General features: G+C 42.2%; 1 protein-coding gene across 10 annotated transcripts in view; it reads left to right on the forward strand.

The window, feature by feature from the left end:
• Positions 1–26664, forward strand: part of CaMKII (Calcium/calmodulin-dependent protein kinase II) — a 1009248-nt gene that overhangs the window by 657453 nt on the left and 325131 nt on the right. For all 10 annotated transcript variants that reach the window (XM_067154892.2, XM_067154895.2, XM_067154898.2 and 7 more), the window contains exon 5: positions 25384–25522. In XM_067154892.2, the coding sequence (XP_067010993.1) occupies positions 25384–25522 (139 nt within the window). The remainder of the gene's footprint in view (positions 1–25383; positions 25523–26664) is intronic.

The following is a 26664-nucleotide window of genomic DNA, read 5'->3' on the forward strand; positions in this document are numbered from 1 at the left end:
TGACGGTGAAGTCCGTTTGTAGATATGTCGTACAGTCTTAAAGCAGTAGGCCTAACTCTCGAAATAAAGTTCTGCACTTCTAGAGTGTGTCTGTACATTGACTATTTTGCCGAAATTTCCGTACAGCTATCCGTTTCAAGTGTAACAATGACCATCTGCATATTTTTAGTCTTTGTGTCTGTCTGTCTGTCTGTCTGTCTGTCTGTCTGTCTGTCTGTCTGTCTGTCTGTCTGTCTGTCTGTCTGTCTGTCTGTCTGTCTGTCTGTCTGTAACTTGGAAACTACTGGATGTATTTCCACCAAACTTCATATTTAGAATCCGCCTGTCCTTGGATGGGTTTTAGGGCAAATATTGTTTCTAAATCCGTGAACTGACTGGGGGTTTATACGAAACCGAAACCGTGATTTTACACTCCCACAAAATATACACAACCAAACTTAATGGAAATTAATTTCTAAACCTTTTTTCTCATGTGCATCATTTCGATACGAGGATTAATAAGGGAGATATCATTAACGGAGCCTTTTTTCGGTACAAGTCCCATCGAACTGAACTCAAGAGCGGGTGCGTGTAAAGCGTATTTGTTACAACTTGAAAATACTTAAGATATTTTAACCAAATTTTATAATTATCATCCACCTGTCCAGAGGTAGGTTTTAATGGTCAATAATATTTCATGTTCCCGGAATGGCCTGGCGGTTTATGGGGAACCGAAATGGTGATTTTACTCTTCCACAATATATACAGTACAACACCAACCGGACTGGAAATCGACCAAACTTGATGGAAATCCATTTCTAAAATTTTCTTCATGTGCATTTTTTCAACAGGAGGATTAATAACGGATATGTTCTGAATGTTCGGTTTTGCAGGTTAAGTCCAGCGGACATACACCAAAAGGTGTACGTGTAGCAGATTCCTTATCTATCTGTATAAATAAAATCGTAACGACTGTGTGCCTGTACACTATTTTGGCAAAATTTTCGTACAGCTACCCGTTTAAGGGGTAATAACGACCATCTGCATATTTTTTTTGTTTAGTGTCCTGAAAGTCGTCATTTTTACCCTCCCGCCCAAAATTAGATTGCGGCATAATGTGCCAAACGAACAAGAAAATTGAAATTTGGTAAAACTATACGTTTTAATGATTATACGTTTTAGCCTATAACATACGGAAAACTTCCAAAATCTTTAAATTTTTCATTTTTTATCCGAAGAATATCGATATATGGAGGCAATTTTAATGATGGTGCAGACCTTCGGGAAGTCCTTTCACATAACGGATGGCACAATCTCCGTTCAATTTGGAGTGATCTACAACCTTGGTCTTATAACTTTTTGTCACATCTGTATGCCTTTTACATTTGATTTTTCTATATGTCTCGATGTTAAGTAAATTTGGACTTTTCACATGCATAATTCATACTTTAAATCAGTTATAGGAATTATAGAATCATCAAACTGTACACGAATATTGACCCATCCAGTAGCCATATGTGAGCCAAATGCCATGTATGTAGCTGTCACATAATTATTCGAAAAGTAATGCAATATGAGAAAACACCAATTTTACCCTATTCAATATTTATAAGTCAATCTGACCCATGAATAGATGGGATATCATAGAACAAGCCATTTAGGCCGCTGAATCCGGCGTCTTATGGCACAATAAAAAAGCAAAGTCTTCTCCGCACACGCCATGAGGCCCTGGGAGGGGTGGAAGGTAAAGGCTTCCACTGTCCGTAACCTCGGCACTTGATGGGGTAGAGTGGTTAGCTCTATGCCCGGCCGCCTTTGCCCCCAGGAATTAACCTGGTACTCATTTTTGGTGTAGGCTGAGTGAACCTCAGGGCCATATGCACCTCCGGAAGTGGAAATCTCATTTCTTAAATTTGACGACTTCCTGACGGGGATTAGAACCCACGTCCTTCCGGCCGAACCGAGCACGCCTTTACCGCCTCGGCCAGGCAGCCCCTTTATGGTACAATCCTTTGTCGATATGACGTACCGTTTAGCAGCAATTAATCTGTAAATGAAGGTCTACAATATTGTAAACAAGCATATACTTTCGTATGTCGATCTATATATATACTCTGATGTCGATTTGTAGCGATCGAGAAAGGGTGTGTCTGCTATTGTAATCAGTACTCCCCACATCAACTTTCACTGGCAGTAGGAAGGGGTTCCTTCTTCAACTCCTGGGTAACTAGCGTACCATTGTAATGAATAATTCACTTCTCAGTTTGACTTGCAGAAGGCAAGGGAGCATGCAGTCTTGTTTAAAACTCCGCTACCCTATTGTGTTTGGCTGTAGGCAAGGGTGCCCGCCATTATAAACAAATGAACCCATCTAAAATGTGACTGGCATTAGGCATAGTGGCCTGCTATTTTGATGGAAACTGACCAACGTGGTGTGAATGGCAATAAGCTGGCTGCCAGTAGGAAAAGAGGCCTGTCATATTATATATTATCATATATATTATAACTGCACAACTCAATTTCGACTACTAGTAGGGAAGTTGCCTGCCTTTATAATAGCAACTCTTGAAGTAGGTCAGGGGGCCTGCCATTGTAACGAAAACTTCCCAAATCGATTGTGACCGCGCAGTAGGCAATGGGGCCTGTAGTTATAATGTAAACTTCCCAACTCGACTGTAAATGGCAGTAGGCAAGTGAGCCTGCCGTTATCATCACAAATACCTAACAAACACTTTACATTGGAAACAACGTATGGGGACCTCTCCATGCTCTTTCTCGGATAACGCTAAGAGAGACGCAATTTTAAAACAATCTTATCTACTGCATGTACAGTATTTACTTCGATATTCGAATACAATGTAGAATACCGTAGCGGAACACGGGTACATTTGCTAGTTATTATTATTGTTATTATTATTGTGGTCCGCCTCTGTGATGTAGTGGTTTGTATGATTAGCTGCCATCCTCGGAGTCCCGGGTTCGTTTACCGGGTCTGCCACGAAATTTGAAAAAATGTGATACCAGGGCTAGAACGGGGTCCACTTAGCCTCGGGAGGTCAACCGAGTAGACTGGGAGAGGGGGGGAGTCGATTTCCCACCTCAGCCATTCTCGAAGTGGTTTTCCTTGGTTCCTACTTCTCCTCCAGGAAAATACCGAGATGGTACCTAACTTAAGGCCACGGTCACTTCCTTTACTCTTTCTTGTCTATCCCTTCCGATCTACCCATCCCCCACAAGACCCCTATTCAGCATAGCAGGTGAGGCCGCCTGGGCGAGGTACTGGTCCCCTTCTCAGTTGTATCCCACGAGCCAAATTCTCACGCTCCAGGACACTGTCCTTAAGGCGGTAGAGGTGGGATCCGTCGTCGAGTCCGAGGGAACAACCAACCCTGAACAGTAAACAGATTCAGAAAGAAATAATTATTTTTAATATATACTTTGCTTTACGTCGCATATGACGACGTTGGGGTAGGAAAGGTCTAGGAGTGGAAATGGGGAACCACAGAAAACCATCGTCGGGGCTCCTGACAATGGGGTTCGAACTCACTATCTCCCGAATACTGGATACTGGCCACACTTAAGCGACTGCAGCTATCGAGCTCGGTATATTATTATTTTTTTTAATGTCCACGCCGTATGTACTCTGCGTTGACTCACATTAGCACTCCTAGTGTTCGGCTCCGTGGCTAAATGGTTAGCGTGCTGGCCTTTGGTCCGAGGAGTCCTGGGTTCGATTCCAGGTTGGGCCGGGGATTTTCTCTTCCATTAGTTAATTCCTATAGCTCGCGGGCTGGGTGTTTGTGTCGTTTTCAGCATTAGACTTCATCTTAGGTAGGGCCCCATCCTTACAGACACGCACGTCGCCTATACGACGTCAACTCCAAGGCCTCTCCGGAGTCCACACGTCATTATCGTTGTAGCGCTCGTAGTGGTAGGAAAAGGCAAACTGCTAATCTAATCACGGCCGACTTGATGCGTTGCTCTAGCTAGAGCGCAGCGAGGGATCCAGTCGGCCGTGATCTAATCGACCGGATAACGATCATTAAGAAAAGGATTGTAATTTTTAGGAATAATAACAACAAATTATATTTTCATACTTTATTATATTTTATTTAGGCCTACGTAAAATTCGTAGCTATCCTAGGATGTTTTCAACATTGAGTTGCTTGCCTTAATTGCCTGTGATTTTTTTATTGATATTTGTAGGATTCGTGCACTTGTTTCTGAAAGAATAATAGCAACTATTTTTAATATGACTTATCCGTAATTTACGAATACTTCATATCTACCAAAGCTAAGGTAGAAATATGCTTGTGTTACAATAAATTGACTTGTTTCCTTTCAAAAACCAAGTGCATTTATTCTAATTTCATGGGTTCGTGGCCTCCTCCGCGTCTACACAGGGCTGCCTCACGCCATGTCGAACTGTGCACCAGACATAAAAACGTGTACACATTTCAAAAGGTTTCACACACAGTCGTTGAACTCTGAAACCTTATTAGGTCTACCACAATTGAGACCTTTGATAGTACTCCTCTGGGGCTTCTCTGAGATTTACATTGTTTTAACCATCTCATTGATTCCGGAATTCACGTGTGTGTGTTTTTTTCTTTTTAGAACATCCTGGAATTCGACTATCAAGAATTAAAGCTTAGAACTTTCTACAGAATCACTGACGTCAGTGAATAAATAATCTAACCATTGTCTCTTTAGATCTTTTTCCCATATATCCTTCGTGGTTTAGTATAGCGCATTAATCACCTGTGTATATATCATCTTATCCACGTTGTAATAGTTCAGTCATGGCCGAGAAGTGATATTATGGATGCGGAAATTATCTCATGGAACTGCAGTGTTTATCGCAGAGACAGGATTAGGATTTGTAGGAGGAGGAGTATTTCCGGAAAAATCCCGTGGCGTGCCAGATGCGACCATGCTGCATGCGCCCCGTGCCAGTAGCGACCGCATAATCTGTAACCGTGCCGGATGCGACCGGCGTTGACAAGTAAATTGTCATTTGATAAGTTGTGTCATCACCCAAGATAAGGTAAGCTAAACGAAGTGCAATGCCATTTCAGTAAGTCCTATAAGCAGCTACTTTACATAACACTTCTGCGGGAAACTCGTTTTACAACACGAAACATGGTGATGCGCTTACGTCTTTCCCCACCGGGCGAGTTGGCCATGCGGTTAGAGGCGAGCGGCCCTGAGCTTGCATCCGGGAGGTGGTGGGTTCGAATCCCACTGTCGGCAGCCCTGAAGATGGTTTTCCGTGGTTTCCCATTATCACACCAGGCAAATACTGGGGCTGAACTTTAATTAAGACCAGGGCTGCTTCCTTCCCATTCCTAGCCCTTTCCTATCCCATCGTCGCCTTAAGACCTGTTTGTGTCGGTGCGACGTAATGCCACTAGCAAAAAAAAAAAAAAAAGATCCTAATTCTCTGAAATTATTTACGACTTAGGCCTACTTACTTATCGTGTCCTATTAGTACCAGGAGTGTCCAAGGACGTATTCGGCTTGCCTGGTGCAGGTCTATCTACCTGACTCCCGTGGGCGGCCTGCGCGTCTGGATGTGGGATTATGATAATGAAGTAGGGAGAGATGAAACCCGGCTTCGGCACGTAGCCTACTCTTCTCTAATAATACCAAGGGGTTTGCTCAATGCTTTACGTCGCCATCCGACGGCCGAATCACGATCAACAGCATCATATCCCCTCACTCCACTTGAACACTGCGAAAAGTTTTGGATTTGAATCCAGGCTTTTGGCATGCAATCTAGTGATTAAAAACTGCCTACCACCAACTTTCCTACCCTGCTGGCCAACATTCTGGTGGTGATTATTTTTTCATCCACGCTAAGTGGCTCAGACGGCTCATGCGGTTGAGATGCTGGTCTTCCGACTCCAACTTGGCAGGTTCGATCCTGGCTCAGTCCGGTGGTATTTGAACGTGCTCAAATACGTCAGCTTTGTGTTGGTGGATTTACTGGCACGTAAAATAAATCCTGCGGGACAAAATTCCGGCAGCTCGGTGTCTCCTTAAACCATAAAAATAGTTACTGGGACGTAAAGCCAGCAACATTATTATATTTTTCTTTCGACCAACGGCACTCGAACCTGCTAACCACGGTGTCAGACCTTTATTTTAGAAAAGACCAAGTTAGCTACTTACAAGCAATCTGCCACTTGGTGACAGCCCTTAATGCAGATCAATTGTAAGTGATTGATGGGTTGCATGTGGCACGATGCTTATCTGCTCGGTCGCTATTGGCACGATAATGGCCTGGTCGCATCCGGCACGGTCGCATCTGGCACGTAACCAAAAATCCACAGCCTGTGTCCAGTCATTCGACCGCGTCACGGATGGAATGATTGAAGGGCCCATCTAGCGACGAGGATAGGAATTGTGCCGGCTGCCGAAGCCTGTCGCACTCCTCTGGGGTAATGATTAATAACTGACAAATGAAATGATATTGGAGACTGTTGCTGGAATGAATGATGACAGGGAAAACCGGAGTACCCGGAGAAGAACCTGTCCCGCCTCCACTTTGTCCAGCACAAATCTCACATTGAGTGACCGAGATTTGAACAACGGAACCCAGCTGGGAGAGACCGGCCCGCTAACGCCTGAGCCAGGGAGGCTCTGGGGAGTATTCATACTGATGAAAAAAGAATTTCTAAGCCACGATTAAGTTAAGGATGAGAAACACGAAATTTCAGCTGTAAGACTAATCTCTAAAAATAACGGACAACAACTTGATGTTTCTTGAGGTGTATAGTTGGGGACAAATCATAACGACCTCACCTCACACCACTACTTTAGAGCGGGAGCTCGGTGTCTATTAGCGACTTACAGGATTTATTACCTCTACTGCAGCCAGAGTTGCCAAATCGGCTACTGCACTCTACACGAAGAAAGAGTAAATACTACAGAGAATGAGGAAGAAAGTGGTTTGGCAGCCTCTCCAAAACAAACAAGGGTAACTTACAACTCGTTAACTCAGCAGGGTGCAGGGTGTGATTGACTACCGGCTTACAGCTCACTTCTAGGAGCTGAGGCCGTCATGTTTTGTCCCCAACTATACAGTCCTGGAAAAGGGTGGCGCTGACGTAGATGCAGAATTTTATGTAAATATGTAGGAAAAACACAGAAAGGGACGTGATTGTAGCGGTGATCTCAGTTTACTCATTTGGAGAGGTAATGCGAATGGCCAACAAATTGTAAATAAGTTAATCTGGGAAGGACAGCTGAATCGGAAAGTGATGGAACTAAATAGAGGGAAGAATATGCTGGAAGTGTTGTTCTTAAAATCAGATGAGCTCTGCAGAAATACTGAAGTGATGGGTGGTGAAAGTGATCATGAAGCTGTTTTCGTTATTAAAAATAAATGCGGTAAGAAGAAAGACGTGCAGAACTAGTGTGTAAAAGTGAAAAGCTTTTAATTTACGAACTGTGTAGAGTAATAAGTAAGTTACATGATTGTGAGCGAGTGCAGAAAGATCTCGACGATGTTGTGAAGTAGACAGCAGGCAATGGTAACGGTGGTTGGCGGTGGTGGTGGTGGTTAGTGTTTTAAGAGGAAATGCAACTAGACAACCATCCCCTATATATATATAAAACACTAATCGGAGAGAAAAAATGGAAGGGATCCGACACTTCGAAAAATGAAGGTATCGGCCAAAGAAAGACAAAGACACGGAGGGCGTGAAAATGGGACTCTCTAGGCCTCGAGTGCTCTAATACCGTCGGGGTCCGAAAAAAACAACAGTTGACCAAGGGAGGTCGGAATGGATGGATGAAAGTGTGGCGCCGGGCACAAGTAAATGGAAGCAATGCCGGGACTCAGTTAAGGGCCCCGTGGTCGCCAAGCCAAATTCCCAAGTTTAGAGCCCTTGGGGCACCTTTTAGTCGTTCTTACGACAGGGATACCGCGAGTGTTATTCTATCGCCCCCACCCACAGGGGAGCATGATGAACAGTTTGATAATGAATATATATATTGATCCATTGTCTGTCACGACTGATGTTTTTTGTTCTGTTACTCGTGCCGTAACTAAAAGTTGGCGCGACTTCTCCTCAGACGCAGATAGCAGTACCCTTGGCGCGACGACTTGTCAGTGATGGGTAGAGGCATGATTTTTTCGCAATAACGATAAACGCGACAAAAAATATTTTGAAGCGATTTTGCGATATCTTTACGAATCATATGCTTCTGATTAAGAAAATATGGATATTACGTTCGCGAATTAAAGCGATAAGGCCATTTTAAAGCGAAATTCAATTATTTCGCGATAAGCGCGATATTACTGCGAAATCTCTAGTGAATAACGAACTTGAAATTTTGTTCCAAGATTATGTATGAGTCCGCCTCTGTGGTGTAGTGGTTAGCGTGATTAGCTGCCACCCCCGGAGGCCCGGGTTCGATTCCCGGCTCTGCCACGAAATTTGAAAAGTGGTACGAGGGCTGGAACGGGGCCCACTCAGCCTCGGGAGGTCAACTGAGTAGAGGTGGGTTCGATTCCCACCTCAGCCATCCTGGAAGTGGTTTTCCGTGGTTTCCCACTTCTCCAGGCGAATGCCGGGATGGTACCTAACTTAAGGCCACGGCCGCTTCCTTCCCTCTTCCTTGCCTATCCCTTCCAATCTTCCCATCCCTCCACAAGGCCCATGTTCAACATAGCAGGTGAGGCCGCCTGGGCGAGGTACTGGTCCTCAGTTGTATCCCCCGACCAAGAGTCTGAAGCTCCAGGACACTGCCCTTGAGGCGGTAGAGGTGGGATCCCTCGCTAAGTCCGAGGGAAAAACCGAACCTGGAGGGTAAACAGATGATGATGATGATGATTATGTATGAAAAGAAAAGGAAGAGCGAAGAAAGAGTCATCAACAGGAAAGAAATATGTTATCATTAATGCAATAGAAAATCTCTTTAAGACATGGCATCAAAGAAAAGGGGTTGGCTCCAGGCTTCTTGCCAAACCAAATGTTTGGAATGTTGCTCTTGTGGTGGCTAGTAATCCCACCGCAGCCTGTCTCCTCACGGCATTGTGCAATCCTGGAATCCCTAATGACGTCTACAAGCAGCACAATTGACTGGTGTATTTCGGCTTCGTGGTCAGGTAAAATTAAAAATGTAATCACAGACAGTAACGAAGATGGGTCGCTCGACAAGTGTTACGGTGCACAGCAGAGCTAAACAGTTTGCGAGTGAAGGTTTATACGTTTCGGAAAGCAATATTTTAGGGTGTAAATTTTGTAATGTTCGTATCGATTGGGAGAAAAAAGATACTGTCTCAAAACATGGTTTTAAAAATAAGGAACATTCAGAATGTAAATTTAGCACTCCAACAGTGAAACGGCAGGCAACAATAGAACTCTCATTAGATATGCAAACGAAAGCTAAGAGTGAAAAAATAGAATAGTATGTAGGCTACCAGGTATGTGCAGTCTATCAATTAAACCTCCACAATCAATAATCAGTGATAGTAATGAAACCTTTAATAATTAATTTTAGGATTTCATTAAAGCGAAATTAAAGCGATACGGCAATATCTATTTTGCGAAATAACGCGACAATTAGTATCCTTCTCGCGAAATCGTTCAAAAATTAATGCGAAAAAATCATGCCTCTAGTGATGGGGCTTCAAAGTTGCCAAACTCTCGATATGGCGATATCTCTATAACTTATATGAAATAATAGTTTTTTGTACTTTGTTCAGAATTTAAAGAGAATGGTATTTCTGCACCGGTCGTATCCACCATAACAAGGAAATACACTTTTTAATTTTTCGTCATGTCTGTCTGTCTGTCTGTCTGTCTCTATGTAAGCGCATTACGAGAAAATCGGTGAACAGAATTCATGAAAATCGGTATGTAAAGTCAGGGAATAAGACACTATATACAGTCTAGGCTATAAATAATTTTACTCCCTGGGGTGGGGACCAGATGAAAAATACACCCACGGTATCCCCTGCCTGTCATAAGAGGCGACTAAAAGGGGTGACCAAGAGATTATTATATTAGAACCATGGAAGTACTTGTGATTAGTACCATCACGCGGGGAACACCATGGGTCGCCTTTACTTGCAAGTAGTACCACTATGTTACGTACACAATAGGTTTGTGATTAGAAGCAGCAGAGAGTGGCATCACTGTGGGCTTACAGTACCTGTGATTAGTACCCACTATGTGAGGAACACCACGGGAATACCGGCGGCCGTGATTAGTTCACCTACAGACATGGACAAAAGTATTCATACCCCTACCCATCCAATGCAAAATGCTTTATTGCTGGACCAATATAGAGTACAGGTCAAAATTACAAACCCAGACGTATACCTTGTACATCAGTAGTCATTACAAAGCACAAAATAAACTGGAAGTAAATAACAGTACATAACAAAGCAACAAATGCGTACTCCATGAGATTACTTGTCTGGACATAAGTATTCATACCTCACGTGTTAAAATGGGGTTTGAACGAGTAAACAGGAACCTATGTTGTTCCGTGGCATTAGTTGTGTAGTAGATGTAGGCAGAGACGGACTGATCAGCTGGTCAGAGGCGGTACTAGTCCAATAGCGAGGAAAACAAGGGAAACGTCTGTTGAAGAGAGATGACTTATTCTACGCCTTCACCACCAAGGAAAATCGTATTCCGAGATCGGAAACATCATTGAAAGAAGTAAACCAACTGTGCAGGTTAAAAGGACCTTACAAGCAAGAAAAGAAGTGGACGTCCGAAGAAACTGACCGCACGATAAGAAAGGTTCATAGTAACCACAATTAAAAAACAACCACACACTACATCTTCGGCAAGACTATCGCAGCTGGCAAAATATTTCCACCATGCAGTGTCACACAAAACAGTAAGGACGGTTCTTCGCTACCTGGGTATCGACCTAGGGTCCTAAGAAAGGAACCGCACATAACGAAAGTGAATTAATGGAAGAGACTACCATTTGAAAAAGAATATGTGGCGAAAGATAATGCGTTTTGGTCGACAGAGATGTTTACAGACGAGAGTAAATTTAATATTTTCCGAAGTGATGGATGCATTTTAGTGTGGAGACGCCCTAACACAGAGCTCGATAAGCAGAACATCGTTACCACTGTGAAGCACTGCGGGGGTGGGGTTATGGTGTGGAGCTCAGTTGAACATCCTGAAAGAAAACGTTCTCAAAAGCGCCGAAAAGCTTGGGATTGTTAATTGTTTTTACTTCCAACACGACAATGACCCCAAACATACAGCAGAAATTGTTCGTTTGTTGGTATTCAACACTCCGCACACATTAGAAACACCTCCTCTATCGCTGAATACCAACCCTATCGAACATCTATAGAGTGAATTGGAGTCCAGACTAAGAAAACACCACATAACAAGTAAAGCACACTTGAAACAGTTACTACAACAAGAATGGGGGAATATTTCATCTGAACTAACATGGAAACTGGTGTTCTCAATACCCAGCAGGTTAAAATAAATAATATACAGGAAACGCGCTACTGATCGAGTAGGTAATATCCGTTTCTTCATTGAGTTGTGAACTCTTCTGGGATACGGTATGAATACTTATGTCTAGACAAGTAGTGTCATGGAGTACGAAAGTGTTGCTTTGTTATGTACTGTTATTTACTTCCAGTTTATTTTATGCTTCTTAGTGTACACTGCTATACAAGGTATACGTTTGGGTTTGTAATTTTGACCTGTACTCTGTATTGGTCCAGCAATAAAGCATTTTGTATTGTATGGGTAGGGATATGAATACTTTTGTCCATGTCTGTATGTGAGGAACACCATTGGTTTGCGTTGCCTATGAATGGCGCCATTATGTGAGAAACACCATAGGTCTGCGTTACCTGTGCGACGTACAATACTTGTGAGTAGTGCCATAATGTGTGGAACACCGTGAGTCTACGCTGCTTTTGATTAGTACCGCAAGAAGAGAAATACCATGGTTCTACTTTACTAGCGATAAGTAACATCAAGAGCGGCCGTTGACCTATATTTTGGACCACTTTAGACATCAAACAACATCATTTCAAGAATGTGCTTTAGAAGCAGTCCCTTGGTCAGTAATACTATTGTTTTCAGATAGTTTCTGGGAAGGTGGGGCATTGCAGGTTGGATCCATTGATTCACATATTCATCCATCCATTCTTCATCATCACGTTTTGAATTGTGGTCAGTGGATGATTTTGGACTTTTCAATTGCCATTACATTTCGTCTCATTTCGTACCATTAGGGGCCGATGACCTAGATGCTATGCCCTTTTAAACAAGAAGCATCATCATAGATAATTTTATTTCCGCTCGATGAAATGGTACTTCAGGGGAAGGCGCCTAAAATGTAATTTTTAAATACCTATGTTACTGGTCCTATCGAAAAGTATTGCATAACAAAAGTTATAGAGAATACAATTTCCGATCATTTATGGCTTACACAGTCTTACCGTACCGACTATAATAAAATTCATCAATTTAGACTTCTGTTGCTTAGTCTACATCAACGCCGAGCATTGCTGACATGCTTCAGACGTGTTAACTGACGATGTTTCTTTGTCGTGATTGTCTTCAGGTGTAAAACCCGTGGGATTCGAACCCCAGTGTCGGCAGCCCTGAAGATGGTTTTCCGCGGTTTCCCATTTTCACACCAGGCAAATGCTGAGGGTGTACCTTATTTTTAAGACCGCGGTCGCTTCATTCCCACTCCTAGCCCTTTCCTATCCCATCGTCGCCATAAGACTTATCTCTGCCGGGCTGAGTGGCTCAGACGGTTAAGGCGCTGGCCTTCTGACCCCAACTTGGCAGGTTCGATCCTGGCTCAGTCCTGTGGTATTTGAAGGTGCTCAAATACGTCAGCCTCGTGTCGGTAGATTTACTGGGACGTGAAAGAACTCCTGCGGGACTAAATTCCGGCACCTCGGCGTCTCCGAAAACCGTAAAAGAGTAGTTAGTGGGACGTAAAACAAATAGCATTAAAAATTATTATTAAAGACTTATCTGCCTCGGTGCGACGTAAAGCAAATTGTAAAACCGCGTGATCATCGGTCCATATCGACAAGGAAGATTGTAAAGATGATTATTAAAAGTTATAAATAATCGGAAAGGCACGAACGCTTGAAGAATAAGACAAGAGGGAGTCGTGAAATAACGGAGGACTCCCTTTACATTAGATGCCATAATATCAGAGAGTCGGAAGAAGATGGCATCGACCACTGTTATGCGATGTGTCTCTTCTGCTGCCACTCATCTCCGATAGATGGAATTTCTGCTGCGTCTCAAGTGTAATAGCCTGCCTAAATATTGGCGGAAAGTAGCTGAGAGTTAGATAACATTGCACATTCTACATGACTGTGCCGTCAACAACGGGTACTGCTGCTAACGGGCGCCAGGAAATGTTCTCCGCATGCCTTCGTGCTGCTGCGTAAGGGAGCATCAGCAGCTTAGTTGACAGCACGGTGTCTTATCTGTCTCGGTCACTCGCCGACAGGCCAAGGTCAACAGAATAGCAAGGCCATACGTGTGAGCTGTGGGCTGCCGAAATAGTCAGTGTGTATTGCTTTAAGCGAGCGTTCAGATAGATTATTGGAATAGTTCAACAGGATACAAGCGGTAATGTTTACTACTGAAGAGAGAGCTTTTTTTTGCTGGAATACGTTTTTCGCGATGGTGATCGGTTTACAGAAAATACAAAATTAAAGTTTCAGGCGCCGTTTCCTAATTCTAAGTGTCCAAACCGGGATACCGTTCGGGATTTGATAAGTAAATTTCGTGTGACCGGCTCAGTTCACGATGTACCGGGAACAGGCAGGCCTACGCTTTTAACAGACGAAAAGGGATTGATGAACTTAAAGTGAGTCTTCAACAATATGTGTAGACGTGTTGAAGTCTGTCCTCGAACACAAGAACAACACTTCCAGTATCTGTTATGAATTGCTGTGGCGGGTACAAAGTTGACTGTTTGCTGTTTGTTTTGTTTTGTTTTGATACAAGTGGCAGCAGCCGTGCTGCGAACGTAACTGCTGATGCTACCTCGCGCAGCAGCACGTATGCGCTGCGGACAACATTTCTTGGCGCCCTGTATTACTATAATTTAATGTTTACACTTTTATTTCAAGAAGTAAATTAAGAGTAAAAATTACGTTTCTTGAAAGTAACGATTGCAAAAATAAATAAAAAACACATCATTCATTTCATCGTCCGACTCTATGGCTAAATGGTGAGCGTGCTGGCCTCTGGTCACAGGGGTCCCGGGTTCGATTCCCGGCAGGAGCGGGAATTTTAACCTTCATTGGTTAATTTCGCTGGCACGGGGGCTGGGTGTATGTATCGTCTTCATCATCATTTCATCCTCATCACGACGTGCAGGTCGCCTACGAGTGTCAAATCAAAAGACCTGCACATGGCGAGCCGAACATGTCCTCGGACAGTCCCCACACTAAAAGCCATACGCCATTTCATCTCATCAACTCCTCTAGTGGGGTTAACATCAGGAAGGGTATCCGGTCGTCGAAGATTCGTCTCGCTTTATACTCGACCCGTGGAGAACCGGGACAAGGGTTGGACCAAGACAAACTACAATACCTCAGACCTTAACCGACCTATCGAAACTGCCCCCAGTGGTGGCAGTTGGAGTGCTAGCATGTGTTTGTTTTGATCTGTGTAAGTCGTGTTGTTGCCAAATATTTACGGAAATTTGAATATTATTAATCGAAAATAATATCTATTTATAACATTTAAAATGCTATAGAGCCTCTTCCAGTGCCGTAAGAAGCTTTTTGTTCATGTTTATAGTTTAATTAGTTTAATAAGATGGGTCGTATGTGCTGTATGCCTGGATGCAAGTCCAATTATAGGGGCAGAGCAAAAGCTTCAGTGTTCAGATTTCCAAAAGACCTAGTATTAAGGTAATTGGTCAGGTGTGTTCATGGGGAAAACTTTGAACCAAGTGGTACTAGTGTTGGGTGCATTAATCATTTGATAACAAAAATGGCGTATGGCTTTTCGTGCCGGGAGTGTCCGAGGACATGTTCGGCTCGCCAGGTGCAGGTCTTTTGATTTGACACCCGTAGGCGACCTGCACGTCGTGATGAGGATGAAATGATGATGAAGACGACACATACACCCAGCCCCCGTGCCAGCGAAATTAACCAATGATGGTTAAAATTCCCGACCCTGCCGGGAATCGAACCCGAGACCCCTGTGGCCAAAGACCAGAACGCTAACCATTTAGCCATGGAGCCGGACATTTGATAACAAATTTGTTGTTAGGGAAGATATTATACCCGTAATACGTGTTTATCCCGTTCGAGTACCACGCAAACTTCTGAAGTTACCTAATGATGCCTACCCTGGCATTTTTCCTAATCATCCAACGCACTTAAGCACAAAATTAATCAGTGCCGGAAAGATCCAAAAAATTGTGACTCAGAATTGCGACTGAGAGATGAAACATTTTTAAACGGGAACAAGAATGAAGTAATTGAATTATTTTTAGTGTTTTACAACAGAGGTACGTAAACAAAATCTAATCCCATATGTCGTGAGTTGAAATAAGGACTACCTTCTTTTTTTTTAATAATATAAACAAGCTGTTTCCCACGGCTTCGCTCGCGAGGATTTGGTAAGTTGATAAAAATTAATTGTTCCTCGGTACTGCACTAAGACATTATCTGAAAATCTCTAAAATATAAAATCTCACCGAAAAATGTCATTTCATTTACCCCAGAACCTCTTTGTAAACCACGTTCGTGGCATTGCCTTTTGGGGCTAAGGTGACCAAGCTACTGGCAGAGCTAAATCTGGAACATGCGAAATCGAACTGTACATGTGAGAAACAGTCCTCTTTTAAGTCGAAAAGAAAGTTTCTTTATATCTAAAGAAGATTCCGAATACCGATTTTCACGTCTGTTTTTTTTTTTTTTTTTTTTTTTTTTTGTGCTTTACGTCGCACCGACACAGATAGGTCTTACGGCGACGACGGGACAGGGAAGGGCTAGGAGTGGGAAGGAAGCGGCCGTGGCCTTACTTAAGGTACAGCCCCAGCATTTGCCTGGTGTGAAAATGGGAAACCACGGAAAACCATCTTCAGGGCTGCCGACAGTAGGGTTCGAACCTACTATCTCCCGAATACTGGATACTGGCCGCACTTAAGCGACTGCAGCTATCGAGCTCGGTTTTCACATCTGTAACATCTTAGTTTTTGAGATGTAAGTATCCTCATAAAGAGTATTCAACTCCTTCTTCACTTATTTTCGATCTCCAGCTTAAGTTGATTTTCCGAAAACAAAAAGTATCTGTTTCTTTATTTTTAAAAAGAATTTAAAATGCCTACCAATTTTCACGTCTGTAACATGTTAAGTTTATGAGATATACTCATTTTAAAAACTACCCCACTTCTTGGCTGGGTGGTCAGCGTAGAAGCCTTCGGTTCACAGGGTTCCCGGTTCGATTCCAGTTTGGGTCGGGGATTTTAATCGCGCATGATTAATTCATCTGGCGCGGGGACAGGTTGTTTGTGTTTGTCCCAACACTCTCCTCTTCATATTCACTCAACACACCTCATTACCGACCACAACAGGAACACGCAATAATAATTACATCCCTACGCACGGGGTTGGCGTCAGGAAGGGCATCCAGTCGTCAAACAGGGTCAAATCCACATATGTGTGACACAGTTCGCACCCGCGACCCCCACAGGTTTGGGAATAGCGGTAGAAGAGGAGGAAGAAGAATAAGAAGAAGAAGATATTCATTATATAAATTCACCCACATTTTTATTATTTCATCCCCTTAAGTGGATTTTCCAAAAAAAACTGTGTTCATTTGTTTTTAAAAGAGATTCCATGTACCAGCTTTAACGTCTGTAACATCTTCAGTTTCTGAGATATATGTATCCTCATATAATGAATTCAACTCCTTCCTAACATCTTTCACCCCGCCATCGCCCCTTAATTGAATTTTCTGAAAACTTTTTTTTAAAGCGGATTCCAAATGCCAATTTTGATGTCTGCGACATGTTAGGCTTTTGTGATATATTGTAGATAATATCGCTGCATACTGGAGCTGAAGTTGGCATGGTTACGGCAGTTCATTTCTTTATGCGATTCCTAGAGCAGGGGTAGTGTGGTGCCAATATCTCAATAACGGTTGGTTTTAGGGCCTTAAAACATGGTTTTCGGGCCCGTAAGGCTTACCGAGTGTTGTTCTTTGCGTCAAGGGGCTTAAAATGAACTTTGTCTCGTCCTTGTACAACAAATTCGATATTTCGCCTATATTAGCCTTGTATTTTTATATCCCCCCACGTCGCCCCCCCCCCCCCGCCTCCCCCGAAATTGTTTTGAAAATAAAATATAGCCTATAGCAGTCAGGGATAATGTATCTTTCTATTAGTGAAATCATTTTTAGAATCGGTTCAGTAGTTCCTGAGATTAGCCATTGCATACAAACAAACTTTACTCTTTATATATTAGTATAGATTACGAACTCTGCATCAAGAAACGCCTATCTTCCCGTGTGAGTGAACGTTACCTCCAGTTCCTTGGCCACATTATAAGACGAGACGGAGAGAACTTGGAAAAGGTAATTTTACAAGGCAAAATTGAAGGCAGTAGACCACGGGGAAGAACAGCAAGCAGATGGATAGTACGGGCGAAGAAGATCACTGAGCTACCACTTCAGACCATATTAACGAAATGTGAAAACCGCTCGGAATGGAGACATCTTGTCAAGGTTGCAACACGGAAATGATGGAGTTATGAGGTCACGACGCTCAGTAATGAGCACAACGACTAATGATGACAAAAGGATGATGTGCCATCAATTCCGATGAGTTTTAAGGTGACTAGCGTTTTAGATGTCCAAGAGTATCATACAAAATTTGTGATATTTAATATCATTGTACCTACTCAAAATTTCAAGTGGATAGTGGAGAGTTTAAATTTTGTTCAAGAAATGTGTTTGTTTGCATATTTTACGAAATGGTATATGGTTAATGATGTTACATGGTGTTTCATGTAAGGTTAATAATGTTATCCGTTGAAATCTATTTATCTTATTTGCTGTCCGGAATTTCATGTGTATGTGTGTGTTCAGTCTTCAGCCCTAAGGCTGGTTGGATCCTCGACAGCTCTGCCATCAGCTGTCATAGATGGCCTAGGCATTACTGAAGAGGCGCACTAGGGAAATGAGTGAGGTAGTTTCCCGTTGCTTTCCTCACCGAGCCAGAAGTTGCTATTACATATCGGTCTGCCAAGCCCACTGAAATGCATGCACCAACCGATCCTATGAGCAACATTTTCACACCATTCATAGCAGGGACTGGCTGCAGAAGGAATAGCATTACTAGCATCGCTCATACCTCAGTCACTTTCATATTGTCAAAGCCAACGATAAGACAGAAACAGATCAATGAAAGTAACAAAATTGCTGTAGCCCATACCAGAAGACATAGTGCACAGTAAACACTTGATCCTGCCAAAAAGGCATTTTCATATGTAAATTATTTTATAGTGTATGTATTTTTTTAACCTGACATTCTTAAATATCCCTTCGTTATTTTCCCATTGGAATTAGAATTACGCGATAACGTTGCTTTTGGTGCGTATTTATTCATATTGTGAGTTAATTGGTTGTATTTCATGACGCTTGACTCGTGATGTGTTCTTTAGGTGACTCAATAATAACCATACATAATCTTCCCTTTTACCGGGCGAGTTGGCCGTGCGCGTAGAGGCGCGCGGCTGTGAGCTTGCATCCGGGAGATAGTAGGTTCGAATCCCACTATCGGCAGCCCTGAAAATGGTTTTCCGTGGTTTCCCATTTTCACACCAGGCAAATGCTGGGGCTGTACCTTAATTAAGGCCACGGCCGCTTCCTTCCAACTCCTAGGCCTTTCCTATCCCATCGTCGCCATAAGACCTATCTGTGTCGGTGCGACGTAAAGCCCATAGCAAAAAAAAAAAAAATCTTCCCTTTAACCTCTATCACCCACCGATGTCCGCCATGTTTTTTCTTGTTTGTGTTTTTTTTTTTTTTTTTTCTGGCTTACGGTCTGATGTAATTGTAGTTGGTCTTGGTTGGACATACATTATACAAAAAGGTAATAGTGACAGGCAGTTCCATTACTTATATTTCAAACTCTGTATACCATGATGTTTTTTCCAACACGAACAGGAACACTTTGTAAACTGTCTGACGCATGCGCAGTAAGGAAAGAGAGTTCCAACAAACTTCAAACTCAAACGCGGATTCGGAGTCGGTTGTTCCAACAGACTGTGGACCGTTCATGAACCAGTTTGCTGACTGGCAAAGCAGTTCGTGGTCCAGGCCAAGAACTATTCGTTAGTGATATGCGCAGTACACCAAAATAACAGTGAGCTGCGCATTGTGGTCCATAGCTATGAACAGCTGATCGGTCATCATCAGCTGGTGTCGTATGGCTTTTAGTGCCGGGATATCCCAGGGCGGGTTCGGCTCGCCAGGTGCAGGTCTTTCTATTTGACTCCCGTAGGCGACCTGCGCGTCGTGATGAGGATGAAATTATGATGAAGACAACACATACGCCCAGCCCCCGTGCCATGGGAATTAACCAATTAAAGTTAAAATCCCCGACCCGGCCGGGAACCGAACCCGGGACCCGCTGTACCGAAGGCAGTACGCTGACCGTTCAGCCAACGAGTCGGACATCATCAGCTGGTGAGAGAACACGACACGTTACACATACAATTAAAGGGAAGTACGACGTTATTATACAATTTAAAACACCATATTGGACTACACACTTACAAAATAAGACACTGCATAATAATAGAAATGATACCTGATGACACTGAAGGCGATTCTGAAAATTTTATGAACTCAGACTCCAGTAAAGATAATCTGGAGATACATTACAATATCCCAAAAGCGAAAAATGAACATTATTTAGGGAAGTTATAATTTTTTCACTTGTTTGCAATTATGTTAAAATGATTATTTATTTATTTATTTATTTATTTATTTATTTATTTATTTATTTATTTATTTATTTATTTATTTATTTATTTATTTATTTATTTATTTATTATCAGCAACAGCATAACGCCGAATTACAACGATCCGAGCTATGTACAATAGATATTAAACTAAAATGAAAGATATATAAATATTTACAAAGGACACAAATATACGCAATAAAAACGGTACAGTCTTGTTTAATACATATTTACATTGTATGTATTACATGCAGTGAAAGAAATCATTTAGTAACCAAAATTCTCTTTTATCCTCAAACGTGCTGACTTCGAATCTCCGGCATAATCGTGAGGGCATGCGCCTTGTATTTTTTCTTGACCGCTTACGAACCGTTCCAATAGACTGTTGTTTAGCGACGGTTCCCGTAGCTCGCGCATGCGCTTACATCAGTTTATGAATCGGTACGAAACCGTACGCAAACTGCTTGTTGGAACAAACCTGTGGATATATTCTACCGCCCCCACCCAGTCCGGTATTGAAAGACTTCTTAAGGCTCGCAAACCCAATACCAACGGAGTCAGGAGAGAAAAGAGTAGACCAAGGGAGGTCGGATAAGAAAGATGATTGGCACAAGTAAGCGGAACTAATGCCACTCCCAGTTGGGATATGTATGTATGCATGCATGTATCAACGTTGTTGATAGCCTATATTTAATTTCAGAATGTATATTACAAGTTCCTCTCTCTTTCTGCGTCATAAATTTACGCCATTATACTTACTACGATGTAGAACTGAACATCATAAATATTACCCTTTGCTAAATTCCTGTAAAATACCAAATGAGTGGTGGTGGCGATGGGGTTATTGTTTTAAGAGGAAGTACAACTAAGCCAGACGTCATCATGTAGTTGCTCTAGGAAGCCGGTGCCACTTGCTCCGCTCGGAACGTGTGTTTGTCACGTGACAAGAGAGCAGCGGACAGACGGGTTGCATACCGTGGCCGTACTGTACTTGCACCACTGGCCTTCAGTACATACTACGTCATGCACTTCCCCTACTTGCTCGCTAAGCTGCTCTCGTTCCTCGAGAGCGGGGAGCAAACTGGCTCCGAAGGCATTTCGCTCTCGATTGACGATGCCTGAACTAGGCAACCAGCCTCTATTGACAGTAATCGGCCGGGTTGAGTGGCTCAGACGGTTAAGGCCCTGGCCTTCTGGCCCCAGCTTGGCAGGTTCGATCCTGGCTCAGTACGGTGGTATTTGAAGGTGCTCAAATACGTCAGCCTCGTGTCGGTAGATTTACTGGCACGTAAAAGAACTCCTGTGGAACTGAATTCCGGCACCTCGGCGTCTCCGAAAACCGTAAAAGTAGTTAATGGGACGTAAAGCCAATACTAATATTATTATTAACACTAATCGGAGAGAAAAATTTAAGGGGACTGACACTTCTAGAAATGAAGGCATATTCCAAAGGAAGACAAGGGCTACGACGGGCGTGAAAATGAAAGACTCCCTAGGCCTCGATACCTAATACAGTCGGGATCGGAAAAGAACAAGAGTTGACTAAGGGAGATCTGATAGGATAGATGAACGTGAGGGGCCTGGCACAAGTAAGTGGAAGCAATGCCAGGACTCAGCTCAGGGCCCGTGTTCGCCATATCCACGCTCTCATTTTAAGGGCCCCTGTGGCCCCTTTAAGTCTCCTTTTACGACAGGGAGGGAATACCATGGTTGTTATTCTACCGTCCCCACCCACAGGGGGTCAGTGACCAATTAAATGCTACAGAAAATGGTGCTCACGATAAAACGGCGCGTGTTGATTGTCGAGTGTTATGCGAAGCACGATTTGTGGAAAACCTGTGCGGAACTTTTTGCGCAAGAGTTTAAGACTGGAAGTGTTTTGACAAAACCTTCAGCAAAGTCTGCAATGCAGAACTAAGAGGCAAAATGGCGCGAAACGGACTCTGTAGCGAGTAAAATCAGAAGACATTGCTCGAGTGAAGCAAAGCCTAGAACGAAGTCCGACGAAATCTCAACGCTGTTTATCTGTGCGAGTGGGAATTAAGAGATCATCGTGTCGAGACATTATCAATCCTTACAATCCTTGCAAATTTACTGTTGTGAATGCGTTGAAGCATCCAGACGAACCTTCGTGTTGAGGTCTGCCGGTGGCTTCTGAGTGAAGTGGTCAGGACTTTTGGATCCTCAGTTTTCTTCGTCATCTGTGGTGTTCATTAACAAGTATCAAGCCCTCGTCAGACCAAGACCGACTCCAGTCCTCAGACCTTAATGCTACTCTCGATCCTTCGACTGTGGCGAATCGAGTAGCCGGACTCGTTGGAAATGTGGGTTTGTTTTGGTTTGTTGTTATCGTGTGTAGTCGGTGTAATTTCATGAAAGTTGTCGATAAATGTTCGTTTCTTTGTAGAATATGTATGCGAGTGTATTTATGAGTCAGTGGACATTTAGGATCAGCAATTATATGCAGGAATGTGAGAAGGTGTTTGTTTTGATCATGTTGTGCACCAGGTTTAAGTCTACAGTAATTACTAGGCATTGCCTCTCGTACGACTATTCTTTAAATTTTCTACGGAATAAAACATTAAGAGAGAAATGGATTAGGAATATACATCGTGATTATTTTGAAGTCGATGACAAAACTGTAGTGTGCATGCATCATTTTGAGAATAAGTCCGAGGTTAGCGAAGACTTTTCTCCAATTCCAAACGGTGAACCTATTTATGTCCCTTGAAAAATATTGATTCAGATAGAGTTTAATTGATATTGTGATATCCCATAAGTGTCTATGTGCTTCAAAGTGTCGAGTGATTTAGATGCAAGTTTATTTTACAATAACCTGTGCTTGCCTGTGGAAATGTTTAGCTGGATCTTGGAGTATAACAAAACTTATAAATGTGACAGGTAGAGCAATCTGTATACAGTTACAGAGAAGAAATAATGACTTGGAGGGATTATCTGGGTTTGTAACGCAGGATTTTACACTACCAGCACCTTCCGATTCATACTGTGGTTACCTGTTATCAAGCAGACTACACCACGTGGTTAAATATCAGCGGGAGCTTTCCGTACAAGCCCAATCGCCAGCCTGCTTGCCGAGTCTGATGTGCCGCCTTTACACCTGAGGCGCTAGCAAATGCTTTTTTCGTATACTGCAAATTTGCGTCAGATGCCACTTCATCCAAGCTATCCTTGCGTGTTCAACAATGGCAACCGTTTGCTGTACGCTGCTTGTCCTCGAGCAACGCGGCCGGTTGGAATACGCTTGTATAGCAGTTACAGATTGTTTGATGTACCTTCAGTTCCTTGCCTAGTCAGACAACCAAGTGGGGTACCTCCGTGGGTCGTACGAACCCCCTCCGGTGTGTACCTGCGGTGACCATCTTACCGTGGAGAGTGTGGACCTGGTCGATCTGCGCCGTAGTCTTAACCTTCCGAGTACAATCTCCCTTATCTTGCGAGATGACGAGCAGTCAGCAGACCTCGTCATCCGCTTTATGGGGTTTGTTTTATCGTGTGTGATGATGTCCTTTGTCCTTGTGTTTTTTGTGACAATTGCGCTTTTATCCCGTTGACTTCATTTTAGTTTGTGTTGCGTATTTTAATGTGTTATTTTAATGTCTAACGTAAATTATGTGTATATATCTGTACTACCAGGCAATGCCTTATTCCTTTGTTTCCCTGTATTTTCTCTTATTTTATTAGAAAATAAGGCATTGCGTATTAGATCCACTGATTGTTTTAATCTCACCCTCATTTTTCTTCATCACCCTTTTTTTTTTACTCTAGTCAGTGGATACGTTTTAAAATTTAACTTCGTATCCCATATCGTCCATCTCGTTCCATTAGGGGCCGATTACCTTCGATGTTAGGCCCCTTAAAACAACAAGCATCATCATCATCATCATTAAATATCAATGTTTAGAGACAACAGAGTTTTTGCACTTAAGTGACTGAACGTTTCATTACTAAGGTTAACACCATTGTGTGAAGTGCTGCTATGCCATATATCAACATTATGTTAGCATTACAAGGACCATTTACTGGGTTAACATAATCATTTCCGGTGTACTTGGACTGAGTGGCTCAGACGGTTAAGGCAATGGCCTTCTGCCCAAGTTGGCAGGTTCGATCCTGGCTTAGTCCGGTGGTATTTAAAGGTGCTCAAATTCGTCAGCCTCGTATCGATAGATTTACTAGCAATTAAAAACTCCTGGGGGACTAAATTCCGGCACTTCGACGTCCCCGAAAACCGTTAGTGGGCGTAAAGCCAATAACATTGTAATTTCGGGTGTACTTCCCTTTCATTGGGGCCGAATACAAGAAATTGTCCACCGCTTTAAAACTACGGCAACAAATTATGTTTCATAGTTCTCATTTGAGGGAATAAATTGAGGAATTTCGCATTTTAATTTATCTTGAAACATTCAAAATGATGTTATAAATATAATTTTAACAGTTTTATCACGTATTTTCACCTATTCAGCGAAGTGAAATCTAAGGGGAAACGTTATTTGACTAATTGAAATTTCTAAATAATCAGCTTGTTCTCTTTTCTAGTAGAATAGTGATTCTAGTTGATTATATGTGGTGCGTACTTGTTGGCGAAGCGTTTTCATACGTAAAAAAGTGATCTTCTCTATCTTGTTACATTTATCATGTTAAACTACTGCCGTTTGGATAATATGTACCGGTACGTGATTTTTTCGTGTTAGCCAATACCAGCAATCCGGCTACTTCGGCCGCCATGTTTTTTAAAAATACAGTATTACGGTCTTAGGATTGGAGTCGGTCTTGGTCAGACTTATTGTAAATATTTTCTGGGCTAGTTTTATTTTGCCCACCCTGTAGTATCATCGTTGTTGATAGCAGGTACTTAATTTCATAATGTAAATTATAAGTTCCTCTCTCTTCTCGGCGTCGTTAATTCACGCCATTATACTTACCACGATGTACAACTGAACATCATAAACATTCACGTTTTCTAAATTCCTGTAAAGTACATAATGGCTGTTGTGTTGTGTAAGACATTGGCCTATTTTCTTCTACATAATAGTATTTAAAATTATTTTGCAAGCTTGTAAGTTAAATTAGAGATATACCGTACTGTTGTTTCAGTGAGACTTTTATTTTATTTTGTAGGTTTTATGTGTTTTTATCTTTCCCATATTCATCTGTGGCACTGGCATGCGCAGATTATCATATTGCTGTACAGTATATTACAATAATAACGTCTCTACCACGAGTGTAAATTATTCATATAGTTTTAAGTATAATGAATGTACTGTAATTACGTAGTTTGAGTATCACTAGTATTCTAATTGACGTGTAAATGCCATATTATGTATGTGTGTTTATTTATGGGATTTGTACCTTTCCGAAACACAATGAATAAATAACAAATGTAAGTAACATGTTTTGTTATGTTCCAGGGTGACGGGAGGAGAGCTCTTCGAAGACATCGTGGCCCGAGAGTTCTACAGTGAAGCAGATGCTTCTCACTGCATCCAACAAATTTTAGAGAGTGTCAACCATTGTCACCAGAACGGTGTCGTGCACAGAGACCTTAAGGTGAGACACTTCCTCTAGGAATGAAACCAATGGACGAGTCCAGGGGGAAATTCTTTTAAAATCTTATGCACATTATTATTATTATTATTATTATTATTATTATTATTATTATTATTATTATTATTATTATTATTATTATTATTATTAATGAGGGCGCGTTATGCCCCTGTACGAAAAAGTTTCGAATTCTTATTTGCACCATCACATTGCAAGATATGAACTATTTTAGTAATAATAATAATAATAATAATAATAATAATAATAATAATAATAATAATTTCATCAAACCAGAGGGACTTCATGCATCCGAAACCATGATAACTGGCAGCAGGTCACATACAGTATAATAAACATGGAAAAGCAAAAGAGGAAAATTCTAAGAAAAATCCTAGGACATTTAACAAACTACAGAAAAAAATCACAGATAGAATTTTAAAAAAAGTATTCAAATTCTACGGTCATTTATCAAAATAGTTAACAACAGGCTGACAAAAAGCTTCTAAATCTTTTTTTTTTTTTTGCTAGGGGTTTTACGTCGCACCGACACAGATAGGTCTTATGGCGACGATGGGATAGGAAAGGCCTAGGAGTTGGGAGTTGGAAGGAAGCGGCCGTGTCCTTAATTAAGGTACAGCCCCAGCATTTGCCTGGTGTGAAAATGGGAAACCACGGAAAACCATATTCAGGGCTGCCGATAGTGGGATTCGAACCTACTATCTCCCGGATGCAAGCTCACAGCCGCGCGCCTCTACGGCCAACTCGCCCGGTGCTTCTAAATCTAGCACTATCCCTGAAATATCGCAACAGTTGGTTAAATCAGTCAATCAATCACTCATCAATGATCTGCATTTAGAGCTGTCGCCCAGGTTGCAGATTCTCTATCAGCTGTTTACCTAGCCCTGTCTTAAATGTTTTCAAAGAACTTGAAAATTTATCGAACATTTCCATTGTTAAACTATCCCGTTCACTTTCTCCTCAACCTATAAATTAATATTTGTTCCAATTTGTCCTCTTGAATTTCACTTCTTCTTCTTCTTCTTCTTCTTCTTCTTCTTCTTCTTCTTCTTCTTCGTCTTCTTCTTTTACGGCCTCGTTGAACCACTTCAGTCGATCTTTTTCTGGTCGTCATCTTCGATAGGTTT

This window comes from Anabrus simplex, chromosome 10 (genome assembly GCF_040414725.1).
Source record: "Anabrus simplex isolate iqAnaSimp1 chromosome 10, ASM4041472v1, whole genome shotgun sequence".
Classification (NCBI taxonomy): Eukaryota; Metazoa; Arthropoda; class Insecta; order Orthoptera; family Tettigoniidae; genus Anabrus; species Anabrus simplex.